Consider the following 18207-nt stretch of genomic DNA (forward strand, 5'->3'; position numbering starts at 1 on the left):
AAGAAAAATGATGAATTAATGGAGCCTAAAAGAACAAAATCTTGTTCAGTTCCTACATTTGTCCTTCCCTAGAGAATTATTGAAAATTGGAAAAATAAAAGCTTAGTGGATGTAGGCATGAAAAATACTTGGACTTGCAGTGAACAGTGATGAGTCAATATCTACTTATTTGGAAGATTGGTTTGGTGTAATATATAGATGTAGACATTTATTAAAGCCTGAATCTCTGGAAGGTGACAAGCACCACACCTTTACTGTTTCTGTCCATGATAGTTTGAAGGGGAATGTTTCTCTGCAACACTTAAGTGTCACTAGGGTCATTATTGGTATTTAATTATTATGTTGGAAAAAAGGAGCATCATACACTTACCTCTGATGTAAATGTAGTTCAGTAACATGTAGTTATGAGTAACCTTTTCTAAAACTAAAAGGGATGTGAATACATAAGAAACAGCAGCATATTCCACTTGTTCCACAGTATTTCAGCAGCACAACAGACCTTAACCAAGATGCAGAAGCGAATCTGAAAGTGCCACAAGAGCACTGGAATTTATAAATAACAAAATCTACAGACATAAACTGTATAGGAAAATAACTATTGTTTTCTCTGTATTTTCTTTTGGATTAGTTTTCATTGTCTTCTAGTTATACTTGCCATCTGTGCTGAAACTGCTTAACAGAACAGTCCTTTGTCACTTAAGAAAAAAAATATATCATCAAGATGCAGAAACACAAATCCTTTACTTAAACAGAAGGAAATGATAAAAACAATGCCTTATAAGGAAATCTACTGGAGATACAAGAAAAACTGTATAAGAAATGCCAAGCCTAATGGATTAATATGTGGATTAAAAAATACCTGCACAGCTGCAAATGAAATCTATGGGAGTAAGAATAAAGGCGAACATGTACAAAAGTGCCATCTGCAATAACAGGAGTACTGTCACCAGCATGAGGGACAAGGTGCAAAGGTGGAAGCTTGGAAGACTGGTGTCTCAGTAAATCAAAATTACTGCTCAAATAAATGTAATACCCAAGTACAAAGCTTCATTTTACAGGAGATGAACTAGGGAGTAAACAACCAACTCAATTACCTAGCTTTCCATAAGGCTGTCAACACAAGATGTTTTGTTGCATAACAAAGGATTCCAAATAAACTCATAGCTACAGTGCCACCACGGGTAACACATCTTAATACTCTGCTGTTGGCAATGCTGTGCTCATGCAACACTTTAACCAAATCAATAAAAACCTTTGAGAATGTGTGAAACGAAGCATATGGGCAAATCTGTCTGACTATCATAGCTCTCTGGGATATTGCAAAAAGCATCTGCTTCATTCAGTGCCCTTCATTTTATTAAACCCTAGAGGTTACAAGTGGCCTTTTTTTAAGATTATAAAATTAACTGACAGCATTTATTTATTTATTTATTTGTCTATAATTTTTTTACAGGAGTGTCTAGTTCCCAGATTACTGGTAATCATAGAACATAGAATCATTAAGGTTGGAAAAGATGTCCAAGCTCATTTAGTCTAACTGTCAGTAGTAATAGATTCATACTTCTGAGAAAAATGCACAAACTTTGGCCAATTAGAAAATTTATTGAGGGCCTACTGGTAAATCAAGGTGTGCTGTTGCACACTGTATTAGTGGTTTTATCCTGTTACAGAACACAATACAGCAGAAGTTTATAAATTCTCAATGATATGAAACCACATGCGTAAACTGAATTTCAAAAGTATGGCAATGAAACATCTCATTATGTATCTCTGATGTCCCATGTCACTCTTGCAAAAAGAGCTGAGGTATTTTTTGGGAGTCTTTCTGTGATTTATGATTTCTATAATCACATGTAATCACATTTTCATTGTTTCTACAGTTACTTATTACTGTCCTATTCAAAGTACATTTGCAAAAATCTACCTACTGTAAACATATAACAATATTCAAAACATCTCTCTATTTCCATGGAAAACAGTTTCACTGAAACTCCACATTTCAGAAGTAATTATTTAAAGACACCCACACACCTACTTGATTTGAAAGGCAAAATGCCTTCTCTCTCCAGGTCACAGCTACACATATGGTTCAAATATACCTTATTCACATCTTCTAGTGATTCAAACAGAAAAAACAAAACGTCTCTAATTGCACATCTCAGTTTCCCTCAGTCTGCTTAAAGGACCACCAGTCCATGCTGTCACCTATGGCACAATAAGCAGAGAAGACCAAGAGACCATGACCGATAGTTTTAATGAGACCTGGTTTCTACATTGATAGAAATAGTAACATATTCAGTAATACTGCAAGGTAATGGAGAAAATGAATTTTATAAACACGACTCTTGCAACACTGTACTCTCTCAATAGAGCCCTCATTTTTGAAGTCTGTGTTCAGGATTAGTCACAATATCCCCAAGAATTATTTCTGTCCCTAATGTTAAACATATACTTCCAAATCTCACCAGAGCTGGGCTTACACACAAAATAATAGCAAAAAAACCCACCAAACCTGAAACATAAAAAGGAATTTCCTTCCATATCCTTTTCTTGTAAAGTGAGACCTACAGATGGGTTTGGTGGTGGAGTAAGGATAAGTCATTAAATAGAAAACTTCAGTCTCTTGAAAGAGTCTTCTATGACATCCTTTGGTTTTATTTTATTTGTGATATGCCATTTTTTCCTCACTTAGCATAAATTGAAAATGGAACTTCTGTTACCTAAAAAGACTTTTATAAAACATGGACATCACAGACCTGAAATGTAAGATGTCTCGATTATCATGGGCTCTTAGAAAATATGTATTTTGAAGTATATCTGTTCAATTCCCTTTGTGTGTGTGTATGTGTGTGTGTGTGTGTGTGTGTGTGTGTGTGTGTGTGTATGCACGCGTGCACACGTGTATGTGAATATGTGTTGAGTTAGACGTGAAAGTCAAGACAAAGAAGGGACCAAGGTCAGATACCAAGAGGAAGCCAGCATTACACTGACTTTTTAATTTGATTTTCATTGTTAGCTGGGCTTTGAATCTCAATAAAATGAATAAGCCTCATTTGTCTCTACTATGTTCTACCCTAAAGGAAAGTCAGCATTCCAAAGCAGATTTTCAGATTATGTCTAGCTTGACCAAACCATGTGACAGTCAGGATTCACTCCAAAGAACTGGTGATATGGCACCCCTCATTGAGCTCAGCAAAACCAGTAGAGGTATGGCAGAGCTTATATGCTCAGTTCACTGCTGCTTCTCAATCTTTCAAATGGGGCTGGAATCTCCTTGCAGGGATGGGACTGTGGCATAAGCAAAATAATGTAACAGAAAAGAAAAAAAATCTTTGAGGTTGGTTCTTAAATGTGCTGGGTGAATTTGTACTAATTGACATTGGTTCAGAAAACTACGCTGGAAAGAGATGTTATGATACATAAAAGCAAAAGACCAAGTTCATAATTTACAATTTCCTTCCTTTGCAAGAATTTTTAATGCCAGGTAAAACATCTTCCTGGTTCCAAAAAACACAAGAAATTCTTTCCCAGTAGCTTGTTGGATTCCATCCATGAAACAGTGGGACTTACTGCTCAATTCTGTTTTCGTCGAATCTTTTTTGAGATTTCACTTTATTTTATAATAAAATTTTAAAAGCATTCTTTTTTAAATCCCTTTTAAAAAGTGCTGGAAGTGCACCCTTTGCCAAAACAGCGAACTTGTTCTGTGAGAAGGAGGGTCAGTTTGTTTAACACAGCTTCTAAAACACTGGGAAATATTGGCCAGTTTTTCAAGTACATGTTCATTCAATAGTCTGCTCAGCCTCTGTAAGAGTACAAAGGTATGGACATGCACGTGTGTACAGCAGGAATCTAGGCAGATAAGAATTCAAAATATGTCTAATTCACTTCGGGGTGAAGTTTAAAATTATTCTGGTTTTAGTGGAACTCCAAAGCTCCTCAAGAATCAGGTCTAGCATTGCCTTGTAACAATTCAGACTAACCACTTCCTTAGGAAAATACCACACCTTAATTATTTTGACACAATGTTGCAATGTTTAGCAGAAATATAAGTTTTTTACTTGCAATGCAGTATTCACAGGAAAAAAATACTTGGGGAAAAATACTAGGTACAGCATGTACAGAAATGACATTGATAACAGTGTCTTGAAAACCTGCAAGTGAAACCAAAGCAACTAGATAAATGTGGAAGTTATATTATAACCAAATTGCTTTGGTTTGGTTGTATGTGTTAAATCCACATAAAGAACATAAAACATGTAAATTGATTTTTATAACAAAATCAATTAATCTAAAATCTGCACTGGATTTGCAAAAAATGCCTTCTGGGACTCCAAAAAGGCTTTTCCCATCACTATGGCACATCTCCCCATTTTCAGGAGTTGGCCAGAAGCAGAAGTGCTTTATCAGCAGGAGGAGGTCTGCAGGGCTTAGTTTCTGTCCTGGAGAGAGGAAGCACAAATCCCACCTGAAAGCCTGTTTTAATCAACTTGCTGTCAGAGCAGATCCACAAGATGAAGACATGCTTCTTCTTATTGTCGGTGCTTTTTCTGGAGTGGGATGGGTGAAATCTCACCCTCCTTCAAGATGGGGGCTGTACCCCACATCCCTAATGACATCTTGCTGTGGTCCTGGGCAGATATTAGCATCCACCACTGCTATCGCTGGAGCAACACAAAGCTGCCTCAGTGGCCTTGATATGCTCAGTGCCCTGGGATGGACACTAAGTATCTTTGTCTTCCAAGAATGAAAGAAAGACCCCAGGGCCAGGGGCCACCAGGGAAGGAACCAGGCTGGCCAGTGTGGGACTTAGCTGGGACGTGGGTCCAGCTTTGCCCTCAACATCCCTGGCCCTTAGACCCCACTGCAATATTGGTTGTTCTCAATAAATGCTGCCATAGGCAGAGCAAAATTATTGTTCTGATCCCACTCCCTCCCTTGCTCATACACACTGTCAGATCTGCAACTCGGATCGGAGGTGGACCTTTTACAAAATGGTGAGATTCAAACTCTCTGTTCCCCTCCCCCTAAAGACCCTCACATTTTAGCACACTTAAAAATGCTTGAACAAAGTAGGTATATTAACTCCCACTTATTAAAAGCAGATTATTGCAAAGATGTACGCTGATTTCCAAGCAAAGCCATGGAGAAAAAAAAAAAAAAGAGGTTTTCATGCATGTTATTTTGGCAAATGTTTTTCCCAGGGGTGTAGGCTAGTGAACAGAATGCTTACAAGAAATTATAGTATGTACCATGAATACTTGTTGGTATGCACAAAACAATTTAAGGTGTTAAAATGTCACACTGCCACGTTAAAAAAATAAAAATCATCAGCTTTTTAAGTTATTCAGAAAAGAATGCAGTGTTCGTTCTGTGTTACAGAAGCTATTAAAGAAAAAAAAGTTTTAAAACTCTGCTTTAATAATACCATGATTACAAGTTGGGGAGTGTTTAAAAGAACAAGATAGCTGTTTTCTTATGGCCGTAATCCAAAAGCCTTTAAAGCAGAAGAGTTTTTCCCAATGACTTCAATAGGCTTTGGCTCAGCACTTAAGACCATTTGACATTGCAAGACGCACCTAGTCCTTTCAGACCAATGTCCCCCACAGAAGTGCTACATCTGCACAGAGTATGTCTGTAACCAGACAGCTTGCACCCAAGCACCTTTGCACTACAAACTCAAGAACCCTTCAGCCAGTTAATGCAATAATCTTCTGGGGAGCAGAAGACGCTTTTTTGTAATGCCTTGTAATGCCTCTAGTGCTCTATCTAGCATGAAGTGTCATCTATCACCAAGTTGCTAAGCTTGGCTGCAGTACGAAGTCCCTTGTTTCTCATGAGTTTCCCCTCACAATGCCTGCATGAAGCATCAGCAATGTTGTTTACAGGAAAAGCAACAACAGAAATCTAAATAACTTACACAGGGTCCCATCCAGTGCCAGCAACAGAAGTGGGCACTGATTCCACAATTAACCACGCTCCTCTGACATACAGAGTTAGGAAAAAGTTTCAGTCTAAGTAGGCCTGTAGTTTTGAATCTTCTCAGGGCAGTTTAGAAGACTACCACCTTTGGAAGTTCAGCACCAGTTTTCATCGTGCAGCTCCTGCCCAGTAAGGAATCCCAGTCCCCTGATCTTCTCCAGTGCAAAGTCAGCGGCTTGGCACCTCCAACATGGAGTCAGCCAAAGTGACCAGCTTCAGGTTTGAGGTGGGTAATGGAGGAGTTACACTGTTCCTGCTGTGGCTTTTCACGGGTGTCCCAAAGGTAGGAAGAGGCCTGAGTTTTAGACCAGTCTGATGGTTTCAGAACTGAATTCTGCATTGGTTTGGAAGGATTTGTTTCCTTTAACGCAGTGTAGCTCTTCCTGCAAAACAGCCTTAACAGACACCAACAGCAGAGGACTGTAAGAGTTGAACTGCTTACATCAGATACCTGGATTGGTAAAGAAATTACGAAAACATTCACTAACTATAAGCAAAGACATTTTAGGATGTTGATTAAAATCCAGTGTTTATGGTTTATGGTTTATGGGATGCAAAAAAGTGCAGGCCGCAGCCAAGTCAGCGGTGAACATGCACTGAGAACCAAAGACCTTACTTCCACACACCGTTTCGTTCAGGAATGTTTGAGTCTGCAAGTTCATGAACAGCAAAATCCTTACGTCTTCACCACTGCACGCTTTTCAGCCAGTCAAGACCAAAATAGTTCATAAACATACCTATTTATAAATATATAAACACCGGTTTTTAGTCTGCCTTTGGAGAACAGTTTTTCATGTAGCGGAAATACATTCATGAATACTGTGGTTGTTCTCTGAGAAATACCTAACAGAGGGCAAGGAATATATGAAAAGGAACAAGGAACAGAAGAAGAAAAGACAGTGTGAAATACCTTCACTTCATAAAGAAACAAATTCTTTATTCCCAGTTCTCTTAGTGGTAACACTGTAATTTGAAATGTTTCCTCAGTAATTTGTACTGAAATGATCACCTAAATGAGCAGAAAAATGCATTGAGGAGATAGACGTTTGGAGTGGAAATAAGATAATGAGAAAAACTGGAACACAACATCCCCCTCCCTGGTCTGCAAAGCACATGGCTATTAGCTCTTTTATTAGATATTTCTCCCAACATTTCAGCTTATATCCCAGATACATATTTGTTTAAATCTGATATGAGACTAATTAAATGGTAAACCATTCAAGATATGAAAATGTATTCATAGGATTAACAACAGTGCACAACAAAGGTCTTTACCATAGCTGTAAAAACCTCAGACTAAGTTGAAGAATAATCAGCCTCAGATGAAATCATATTACATATAAATTAAATCAATGCTATGTACCTGAAATGTTTCCATTTTTAAATAATTTAGAGACAGTCTCTAATGTGGTCAATTATTTCTTTAGGTTACTGCCTGTTTTCCTACCAATCATCCCCTCTATTAATTACAATTTGTTTTGTGGTTCTGAAAGGAATTAGTTTCACTTGTTAACAGTGGTGTATATCAGATAGATACCTCTAAAGCAGACTTAGAGCTTTGTAAGATTGTTTAAACTGATTGCTATGAATCAGAATTACAAGAGCTCCCAACCTCTCCAATAGCTACTTCAGCAGTTTGAAATTTATAAGAAGGCTATGTGGAGGGTGGCTCCTACAAAAATATCTGCTCACTAGCAAATATAAAATACGTGCCAACAAAAGCACTTTCTGTAAATCTCCATTATGACTTATTACTTGGTGTATGAAAACAAACATTCAACTAAATAAGTGGGCCAGTTCTAATATTTTTCCCCCCAAATTCCACCACTTTTAGAGTTAACAAAAGAACCTACACAACAGATGGGTTATTTCTGGTTTTAGACACGCATCTTAAAAAGGACAGTTAAACCATCAGGTACACTGCAATTGAGATAAAGTAAAGTTCCTCTTTCAGATCAATAGAAATGAGAAGTAGCTACATCGGATTCTGTGTTCCCTCAGTATCATATTATTTTAAATTCCGACTCTCCTGTAGATTTACAGCCCTGTGAACCCCATACTATTTCCAGCCCCTGCCATAACCTCAGTTATGTTACTTCCCCCTGCTTGTGCAATCTTGCAGTATTCAGCTAAGATTTAGAGACATGTTTTTTCATTTAAAGCAACCAGATGGGGTTGGTTGGGGAGAGCACCAAGACCCTCAGCATGGGTGTTGGAGGGGAAGCAGGAACGTAACTGTGACAACGACAACTCCCTCCTCAAATTGTACATGGGGACATCACCTCATTTGCGCTGCTAGGGAATTCCTTATGCCGGGCTCACCCCATGAGCCTTCTCCTGGCAGAGCCCTGAGTATGGTGACCAACTAGAAGCACTGCCAGAAAAGTGCTTCACTTCATGCTAGGAGGAACTGGGTTTGGATTCAGAGCTATGAAAGACCTCACATAGCCCTGAAGCACCTGCACATTGCACAGAATGTGAGGGAAAAAACATCCCCTAATGAACTCTCATTATCTGAATATTCATTGCCTCTTGCTGTTTTGTCTCTCTAGGCACATGTGTGTATACACATGTGTGTGTGCGTAAATGCATATGTACAGGCATGCACACGCACACATTTCATATGACTCTGAACTTGGAGGCATTGGTTTGTATTCCAGGATATTTTTTCTTCCAAAGGCTAGCATGAGTGTGTGTTTTACACACAAAGAGAGGTAACTGTCTACTTGAGACCACAAAGCAAGCCTGGGGGCCCAGCCTTCTGCAGTGGGAGCCCCCATCGTGTAACTATCAAGGAGGAGGAGTGCTTAAAGAGTCCAGATGTTATGACTCTTCAACATCAAACATAGACAGGAATATTAGGTGTAAAATGTTTTTACAGCATTTTTCTGGAAAAGGAGCACCCTGCCAAAACTTTTCTCTGGTATTTTATCACAGTAGATACAGTGCATTTTGGTCTAGATGAGTATCTATTTCACCAGGATATCATGGACTTCATTTATCTTGCCAAATGAGACAATTTAGTATTGCTTGTTTGCCCCATAGATTGCTCAGACAAAATACTACTGATTGAAGGCGCCAACAATTTGTCCTATCTGCAAGCTGGGCACAACTGAAAGATTACACAAAGTTACTTTAAAAAAAAAAAAGATAACAATTAATAAGACAAAACTAAACCTTGTTTACTGAGCTGTGCCATTGTTCATGCTTTATGGCAATACACTTCTAATCTTCTGACAACTCATTCCCAGTGTCTGAGAAAATCCCCAAACCTTGACTCCTGCCATTACAATAACATTTCACAGATTTTCGTGGGGTTTTTTTGACAAATACTTCATGGTCTAAGATTTTTTTGAGAGTGCTCCCACTTAACACGTGTCCCTGAACTCTCTCCCAGAAAGCATCAGACCTCTTCCCTTCATTCCCACACAGAAAAGTGTGATGATTTTTCTGAACACAGAAGCAAGTGACATCTAATGAACTCCTTAGAGAAACAAATTCAAATTCATATCTTTAATAAAAGTTCATGGTACTGTTATTGTGAAGTAATTTCCCTTTGACTTACTATGATGTTCGTAGCCATGGCAGATACAGGAAGCAAAGGATTCATATCTCCACAGGGAGCATGTCCTTCTGCACCAGCCTTTAGGGAAATCATTAGATGAAACTGAGAGTAGTGACATTTAGATGAAGGTGAAGGAATGAAGCTGCCTAACAAAGCTTGTAATAGGTAAGTCCTATTTGTACCTACCAGTTTGCATTGTGGGTGAATCCTTTGTTCTTACACAACTACTTATACTGCACTGTTTAGTTTTGTCTTCTCTATAGTCCCAACATATAATACAGATGAAACACACTGCAATAACCCAGATCTCGTGCATCACCAGGCAGGATTCAGACTGGTATTCTTGCAAGGCTGCATAAGAATGTTGAAGGAGGTATGCACATCTACAGTAGCATAGCTTCCCTGATCAGACTACAAATCATCTTTTGTCTTCCCTGTTCTGTGACTGCGAGTCCAATCTCCATCTACAACAAATGCTATGGCAAGCAAGGGCCTACATTTGTTTTTGGGCACAGGTAGACACCGGTTGACCAAGACACTGTTGGATCATGAACCCTAAGACACGTGAACCCTAAGAAAGTCCTGCCCTGGGTCAAAACTATCTTGGCACTTGTGACTGCGCTATACCCAAAGCCCTCCTGCCTCATGTTTCAGCTTGTAACTCCTTCCCTATTCCTTACCAGGCCTCAAGAATATGGACAGTGCCAACATTCAGGCTTGCAGATGTTGGGCTCCTCTCCAGGCCTGTGAGGGATCTGTTCACCCCAAGGGTGCTGTACCCTGCCCCGAGGTGAATCCCAGGAGCATTTCTGTGCTCTGCAGACACAGGCTGCATGTAAAAGAAGGGGATAATGTCTTTGGGGCTCCTTCCAACTTTTTCTTCAGCAGCTCTGTCTTCACAAATCTGAGCCAAAATCAGAAACATGCGCATCAAAGAGCTGGACTAAGTGAGGAGAGCTAAACCAGGTGTGATAGTCAGGAGGAGGACATGTACCAGGTACAGGGTCATAGACCACTGGAGATGGGGTACAGGCAGTCTCTCTCAGGCAAAGACACCTGGCCCACCAGTGGGCTGCTCTGACCACTACCAATGCTCTATCCACTTTTTCCATAGTCATTTCCTGTCTTACGAAGATCATGTTTGCTTAAGGAAGAGGCAAGAGAAAATATCCCATGGTCTTCTCAAAGCCACCTTGCTACCCACACATTACTTGCTGCTAGAAAAGTGCATACCCTAATGAGCAGCATCATGCTGGCTTTGCTGGGTCCCAGCCCCAATTCTTCCTTCCCCAATTCCCACCTTACAACCTTGCCCATGCACTTACCACCACATGCCTTCCCTGCTCTTCCTTGGCCTCACTTCCAAATACTGAGGAGGAAAGGCAGATCTTGGCTCTGGCTGGGTCTCTGCAGCAGGCATCACAGACGTTGCCTGGGAAGTTGCAAAGTAATGAGTTACTGCCAATCCACATGACTTACAGTAGCCCCTGACTCGTTGGTAATGGCAACCACTGGTGCAGAGGTACTGACCTGAGCTGCAGTGTTTGCAAGCCATCATGGTTCTGTTTGTGGCAGCTCAAAAATGTGCATCCACATCAAGAGGGGAGAAAACCTCTCTTTGTTACTGTGTTTATCACCAAGGCTGGCCTAGAGGATTGTATGCCCCTCCTCTACATCAGTCTAAGAATCCATCCATATCTTACTGGGGATGGGAAAGTCAGTATAGGAGCCTATCCTATTTTTTCTGACTGTAGTGATTTATAGACTTGAATTTATGAGGCATGAGGAAGAGAATTAGGACCTGTTCCCTAAATTTTACCCAAAGCACTGAAGCTGTAATGCTTTTTGATTGTCAGAATGAGGTGAACTTCAGACAGTGCCATACAGAAGCTTCCACTGACTGCCACTCATTTGTTCTTTACATCTCTTCTCTTACTGAGTCATCTGTGGTGGAACTGGATGAGTTATTCTCCATTTTTCAGACACTAAATTAGCAAAGGAAGCCTAGAAGGAACAAATAACTTAAAGTAAATAAACATCACATTTTTTTTATTTATTTATCCTTTATTTAATAATAGCACCCAAAGCTGCGTTATATTAACACAAGTAATAAAGCTTTCCTATTTTACTCCTACCAGTGCATTTCCAAATCCAGGTGAAATGCTGGAAATAAGTAATGCTGCCATACCATGAACACAGGGTGTAGATCACAATGATTACACAACTTACAAGGGAATCCCAATGTAATAAAATAAAAAGTTGTAGTTTAGGTATGAAACCTGTACCCTAAGAACTGTGGCCACTTCTACTTCCACAAAATACCAAAACAAAACAGCTGCTGTAGAAACTATAAAGATACATACTTAATCATACTTTTTGCATCACTTTATTGAATAATCCATGTTGGATGTACAACAACTTATAGCTATAGTGTGTGTTGGCTATAATGCTACAATGAGAATGTGCATTGCTTGTATTACAGAAAGGGTCATGAAATGTATGGACCTGTCTGCATATTTAGCAAAATGAAACAGCAATACAATAAAACTGTACCACATGAAAATATTGTAAATGGTTAAGTTATAAAGTCATTCATTCAAAAATCCAAATGTTTCAATGAAAAAAGTATATAAAAGGTAGTAAAACATAAATTACATTTAAAGGTCTGTACATGGTTCATCCTGCAAATAGAAGCACAAAACCAGCACTTTGTACAATATTTGCTTCTTTTTGGTCTTCTAAAGTTCAAAGATTCATTTTTACTAAAGAGGCAGGAAAAAACATGGTTTCACGTGCAATCCAGCCGTAATTGTGGTAAATCAAGTAAGTCTATAGCCCCACACAAAACCCGACACTTTTGCAGTACAGGAACATACATATGGAGCTCTTTTCTATACTTGATAACCAATATGCAATTAAAGTTGGATTGTTAAGTTAGTGCACACCTACAATATCCCCTACATTATCCCCATTTTTGGTTAACAGTGTATTAAGGCTGCTTGCTGCTGAAAATACACAGCAGAGAAGGAATACTTTCAATCCACAAATGCAGTCAGATGATCTCATATAGAAGCTTCTGTCCCAGTCATTCATTGGGAATGATGAAAGCAAACCATTCTCTCTCCTCTCATGTTATTCCACAGGACATTGTGGATGCTATAAGTTTACGTGAATGAAAGATGTTTTGGATAAATTCCTGGTAGAAAATCCTCCGAGAGCTATTAAACAGAAAAAAAAATCCACTTCTGGCTAGGGAAGTCCCTAAGCCACCAATTGCTGGAGACTGAGGAAATGCCCTGGGGAACTTCTACAAGGGAAATTGTCCTTGCAGTTTTCCCTGGGCAGACATTATCAATGGCCTTTCAAGACATGCTAATAGGATGGACAGACACATGATTTGACTCAGCACAGCCAATTTTATGTTCAGTTTCCCTACTTTTCTGGTTATCACAATATAAACACAGATCAGTATTCTCAAATTGTGATTTTTTCAGACTCAAAAAGCAAACAACAATCTTATGTCCATTATATCAAAGAGATAAATACTATAAACTAAACTGTCCATCACATCCAGGGCACTTCATTATGCTCTTAGTAATTCTGTAACCATAGTTGGATTCCTTTTTGTATTACTGGTTTAAGCATAATTCACTAACATTACACTCACATATCATGATATACATGATGTGCAATGCTACTCTGCAATATGTTGCACAGCAACAGTACATAACTGAAAAGCAGCTTCCCTCAAGAACTGTAGGACAGTAAAAAAAATTAAACCCAGATATTCTATACCATCATCTGATGGTGGCAATGGTCAATAAATCCAGTCTATCATTACTGCTGCAATTTATGTGAGTACAGGTTTCTTAGTTTTGTTTCTTTTAGTCAGATCAAAATAACTGCTGTTAAGCCTAACGATCTATAATCTCCATGCTCAGAAGTGATGTGAAATTCTTAGTAATGAGGCACATCCCTTAGGCTTCTGATTGGATTTCTGCTTCGTCCATCTGAAGTGTGTCATTATCACCCAGCAATTCTGTTTCAGGCACAGAGCCCTCCTCTTCCTCCTCCTCCTGGACAGGATTCTGGGCGATGTCTTCTGTTCCATTGTGCGTGTCATCCGTGCCCTCTGAGAGCAGAGCAGCCCTGTCGGCCACCGATGCATTGGAAGGCGCAGTTGTTACGTAGCCTGTGCTGGTGGATCCACTCCCACTGTGGTGGGAGCCTGGTTTAGGAATGATTTGGGGAGGCATTTGCTGAGGAGCCATTTGCATTGGAATTTGGACAGGGTAAAAATTTGGCAAGTAAGCACCATAAGCAGGCATTGGCTGGTAACCATTGACTGGAATGTAGAGCTGGGGAGGTGGGACCATGGGTCTCATCTGCCCTTTCATTTGTATGAACTGTGGTTGAGGGAAAGCTGGAGTTTTCTGCTTTGGCCCAATATACCTTGCATTGCTAACGTTGCTAACAGGGCTTGTGCTGAGAGAACTTGTTTGTGTGGTGTTGCTTGCCCCAGAGGTTTGTGCTGAGCTGTTGTAATTTGAAAGGTTTCCCCACGTTCTTAGTCTATTGTGTATATCTTTAAATCTTGGTCTTCTGTTGGGAAATTCATTCCAGCACTCCAACATCAAAGTGTATATCCATGTGGGGCAGTCATCAGGACATGGCAATACCTGTCGATTCCTGATCATCTCGATGACATCCTGGTTAGAATAACCACAGTAAGGCTGCAGGCCATAGCTGAAAACTTCCCACAACACAACTCCATACGACCATATATCTGAATCAATAGAAAACTTGCCATACATAATTGCCTCAGGGGACATCCACCGGATAGGAAGAAGGGAATTTCCCATCAGTTTGTAGTAATCAGCTGCGTAAACTTCTCTGAAAAGGCCTAAATCAGATATTTTCACATTCAGTTTATCAAACACCAGTATATTTCTAGTAGCTAAGTCCTTATGGACAACGTGGTGGCTTGAAAGATACTCCATTCCTGCAGCTATCTGAGTCACAATGTGGAAAAAGTCTGCTGGTTCCAGGGTGGATTTTACTGTCTTGTCATCGTCAGTGCTGCCAACATCCGAGTGGGGAGATCTCATCACCAAGAACTCATGGAGGTCACTATGGGAACAATAACTAAAAATCATGCTTATAGGTTGTTCCTTTGTCACTATTCCCAGCAAACAAACAATGTTTGGGTGCTGTAAGCGTGATCTCATCATTGCCTCATGTTTGAACTCTTCCCGAAGAGCCAGTTCTGCTTTGTCTTTAAGTGTCTTGATTGCAACAGCTTGTGTTTGTTCACCTGGTGCTGTACCAAAAAGATGTCCCTTGTAGACTTTGCCAAATCTCTCCTCTCCTAGCTCCTCCATGAAGCGCACAGTGGACAGATTGATTTCTTTAAGTTTAGCCTGAAATGAAGAATGTAAGTCAGTAAAAAAATCACAATGTTTTCTAAACATCAGAATCTCTTATAAAGAAAAGTTCCCAGCAGTTAGATGCTTCAAACAGAGCATAAATTGGGACAAAATACTTTTTGTATATTTACATAAGTATATTGATCTTACAGTTAACCTTGAAATGAGTTATACTATTATCAAAAGTATAAATTGAATTATGCTGCAAAATGAAGAGTATAATCATTTTTACAAAGGAGTGACCATATTTTCTGCAAGCTACATGACTAATTGGTTCAGAGTAAATCTGGCAAATGATGAGGTCTATTAAATGCAGCTGCACTTGCCCCACAGATCTGCCCAGAGGCATCCCCTGGAGATCTCTGAGAAAAGCTGGGGGCACTGGCTGAGGAGGTGGCAGCCTTGGGGTGAACTGAAACATCCCTTCCAGCAGAAGAAGGAACAAAACATCTTACTTTCAGTTCTGCAGTAGGAGATATATGCCCTCTCTCCTCCAGAACAGCCCCTGCTTATGGGTAGCAGTTCACAGTACTTCCACTGAGAAAACTCACAATAGCTCTGATAAAGAATTTCTCTCTGGTACATAAAGTAAAAGGTGGCAAAGTCAAGGGTGAGAAATCCCCAGAGCCACCGGCAGGAAAAGCAAAGGAGTTTGTGATGGTGATCTAATGGGTCTGTCCTGACTGCCATGGGCTGAAGAAGGAGTCCCTGACCAAGCCAGAATCAGCTGGCACAGTTCATATGCAAGCCATCACAGCAGTAAGGAGGTGGCGAGGGTGGAAAGAGGCTTTAACAGGTGATTTGGGAGCAAACTCTTGTTTTAGTGGCCAACAGACCTTGGCTTGGACCAGCCAGTTCCTTGCACAATTCACTCAGACATTAAACTTTCTCCTTATCATACAAAATCAATGCAATTTGTAACAACTGGTAATATCCCACAAATATTCTACAGTTTCCTGAACAGATGTTGCCAATTGTTCATGATTTAGCATTGTTTTTTAGAGCTTGCAACTTGTAAATGCTGTGATTGAAAATTCTACGTTAGGTCTGAACAGGATTTTAGTGTGGAGATTGTTTAGTTGACCTAGAAAATGGTATACAGGAGCTGAGATTTGTAGAGAGAAGACTTTTTCTTTTCACTGTCCTTTGTGATACACAGCCTTAGAAACATGTTGCACCCCTACTCAGCTTCCAGCTTAGTGGACTGTGCCGACACATTAGACGAGAAACCCCATCACTTATCCTGCTTTAAAACAAGCAAATCAGCTGCATCATTAGCAGAAGTAAAAATGAGCTGCAGGCTGATGACTGGATCAGGAATAACAACAATTCCAGTCACTGAGACAACTGGCAGAATGGGGATCAACAGGTATGGGCAAATGTTATAAAATGCTTCACCTGGAAAGCTCTTGCCCAAGGTCAGGATTTCTAGATACAGCTAGGGAGAGCAAGACCTGGTAGATGAAGTAAATGGCTAGCACAGTATGAAAATTAGGTCCCTTACAACATGGTTCTAATTCAAACACTGACAACTTGAAACACTGAAAATTGCACCACTTTGGAAATACATGGCCTAAGCAAATTCTGGGAAAAATACCTGTTTGTGTTGATTAATGAGTGGCATTTCCATGTCCTGGCTGGGAGATGCCATCAGCTGGCGACGCTGAGGTGTAGCAGCAGATGCCTTCTGCTTGTTTCTGCACATACAGACCAGGAAGAACAGGCAGGCAATAACCAGAGGGATGGCTATGCTGGGAACCAGAATGTAGAGGATTCCCATTTTACTGTTGTCACGTGGACCTGCCAGGCACAGACATGTTCACTGTTCACAATAAGTAATGCATCTGAGAGTAAAGCAAAAAAACCTCACACATACACACCCACCCACCTATCACACCAACTATGGTATGATTACTTTGATTATTAATGCTACATTTTAAAACAAAAAGCAAAATTATATAGCTTGAAAACAGAAGTTGTATTGCCTCCCCACTCCCACCACCCCACCTCACCCCGCCCCCACCCCCCCCCGCTCCATAATTTTCCATTAAATATTTCAAGGAAGTCTGAATGGACATAGCAACTAGCAGTATGAAGATAAACTCAAGTCCCACATTTAATATGCTGACTGTGACACTGTGTGCTTTATTTCACTTTACTTTTGAGGCTGCTGGTTATATAAGCTGCAGAATATAGACCAGAGTATCATTGCATTATCTTGTTCAGGAGATAAAAGCCAAGTGAGTAGTCTTCATCACAATATATTATGCAGTGAACTCAATGTGGTAAACTGCTGCACAACACTGCAGCCTGGTTTTCTCATCCAACTTCAGTTTTCATCAGCATATTGCCTACTTTCTACTTCCACTGGAACTACTTGTGGCCAGAATAAAATAAATCTCACTCTCACCGGCAGAATTATTATTAATAGAATTAAAGTGCTTCTATGTCACAGTGAGACAGACATGAAAAAGCAATCAATACACTTAAAAAGAGTCTTCTGGAACATTACTCAAATGCTTTTTTCTTGACACTTAAGAGACTCTTGGAAAGCTTAATGGTATCCAAAATGTTCATTGGAACTGCCTGCAATGTTTTCTGCAATCCATGGTTTTGCTACTTGTGGGTACAGCTTTCACCACAACCACTTCCCAGTGTCATCTTTACACCATATTACATGCAACATAGTAATTTATTATAAATGTCAAATTATGCTACTGTAAAAAAAGTGAAGTAACTAAGAAATTTCCTATCAATTTTGAGTGCTCTTAAATATCCAGGCAATCTGTAACAAAATTACTTTCATGTCTTTCACAACACATCTGTTGTTGCAGGAAACATGCGTTTCTTCCTAGTGAAGCACAGTATTAAGTTGCTTTGTCAAGACCAAAGACTGTTACCACTGTAACAGCTCTAGAGCGATGGCTGTACCAGTGCAGGGAAGTGAGTGGGAGGGTATTAAGCTGTAAGAGCTGTGCTTTTTATTTTTGTTATCAGCTGTGCAGTACAGAGCCACTAGCAGATAGCATAGGACTTTGCTGATAAGATCATCTGTTTCATGGTATCTCTGCTTCTGTATGTCACACACGTTCCCTAAAACCAAGGATGGTGCTGCATCTCCCTCTACAGGCTCTCAAAATCCATGCAAGATGCTGTACAGAGCAAAAGCAGTATAGTTGTGTGAGCAATCCAAACATACAGGTGATAAGTGACATCAAGTCTGGCATTTGACGA

The 18207-nt window shown here is 39.9% G+C and overlaps 1 protein-coding gene across 1 annotated transcript in view; it reads right to left on the bottom strand.

The window, feature by feature from the left end:
• Nucleotides 1-13524: 13524 nt before the first annotated feature.
• The window catches only part of ROR2 (receptor tyrosine kinase like orphan receptor 2), a gene marked incomplete at both ends in the record, with an annotated part of 147814 nt that continues 143131 nt past the window's right edge, over nucleotides 13525-18207 (bottom strand). Inside the window, 2 exons of the mRNA XM_084278846.1 lie at nucleotides 13525-14967; nucleotides 16571-16773. Of these exons, the coding sequence (XP_084134972.1) occupies nucleotides 13525-14967; nucleotides 16571-16773 (1646 nt within the window). The remainder of the gene's footprint in view (nucleotides 14968-16570; nucleotides 16774-18207) is intronic.

Source organism: Gallinula chloropus (assembly GCF_964237585.1).
Source record: "Gallinula chloropus genome assembly, chromosome: Z".
Lineage (NCBI taxonomy): Eukaryota > Metazoa > Chordata > Aves > Gruiformes > Rallidae > Gallinula > Gallinula chloropus.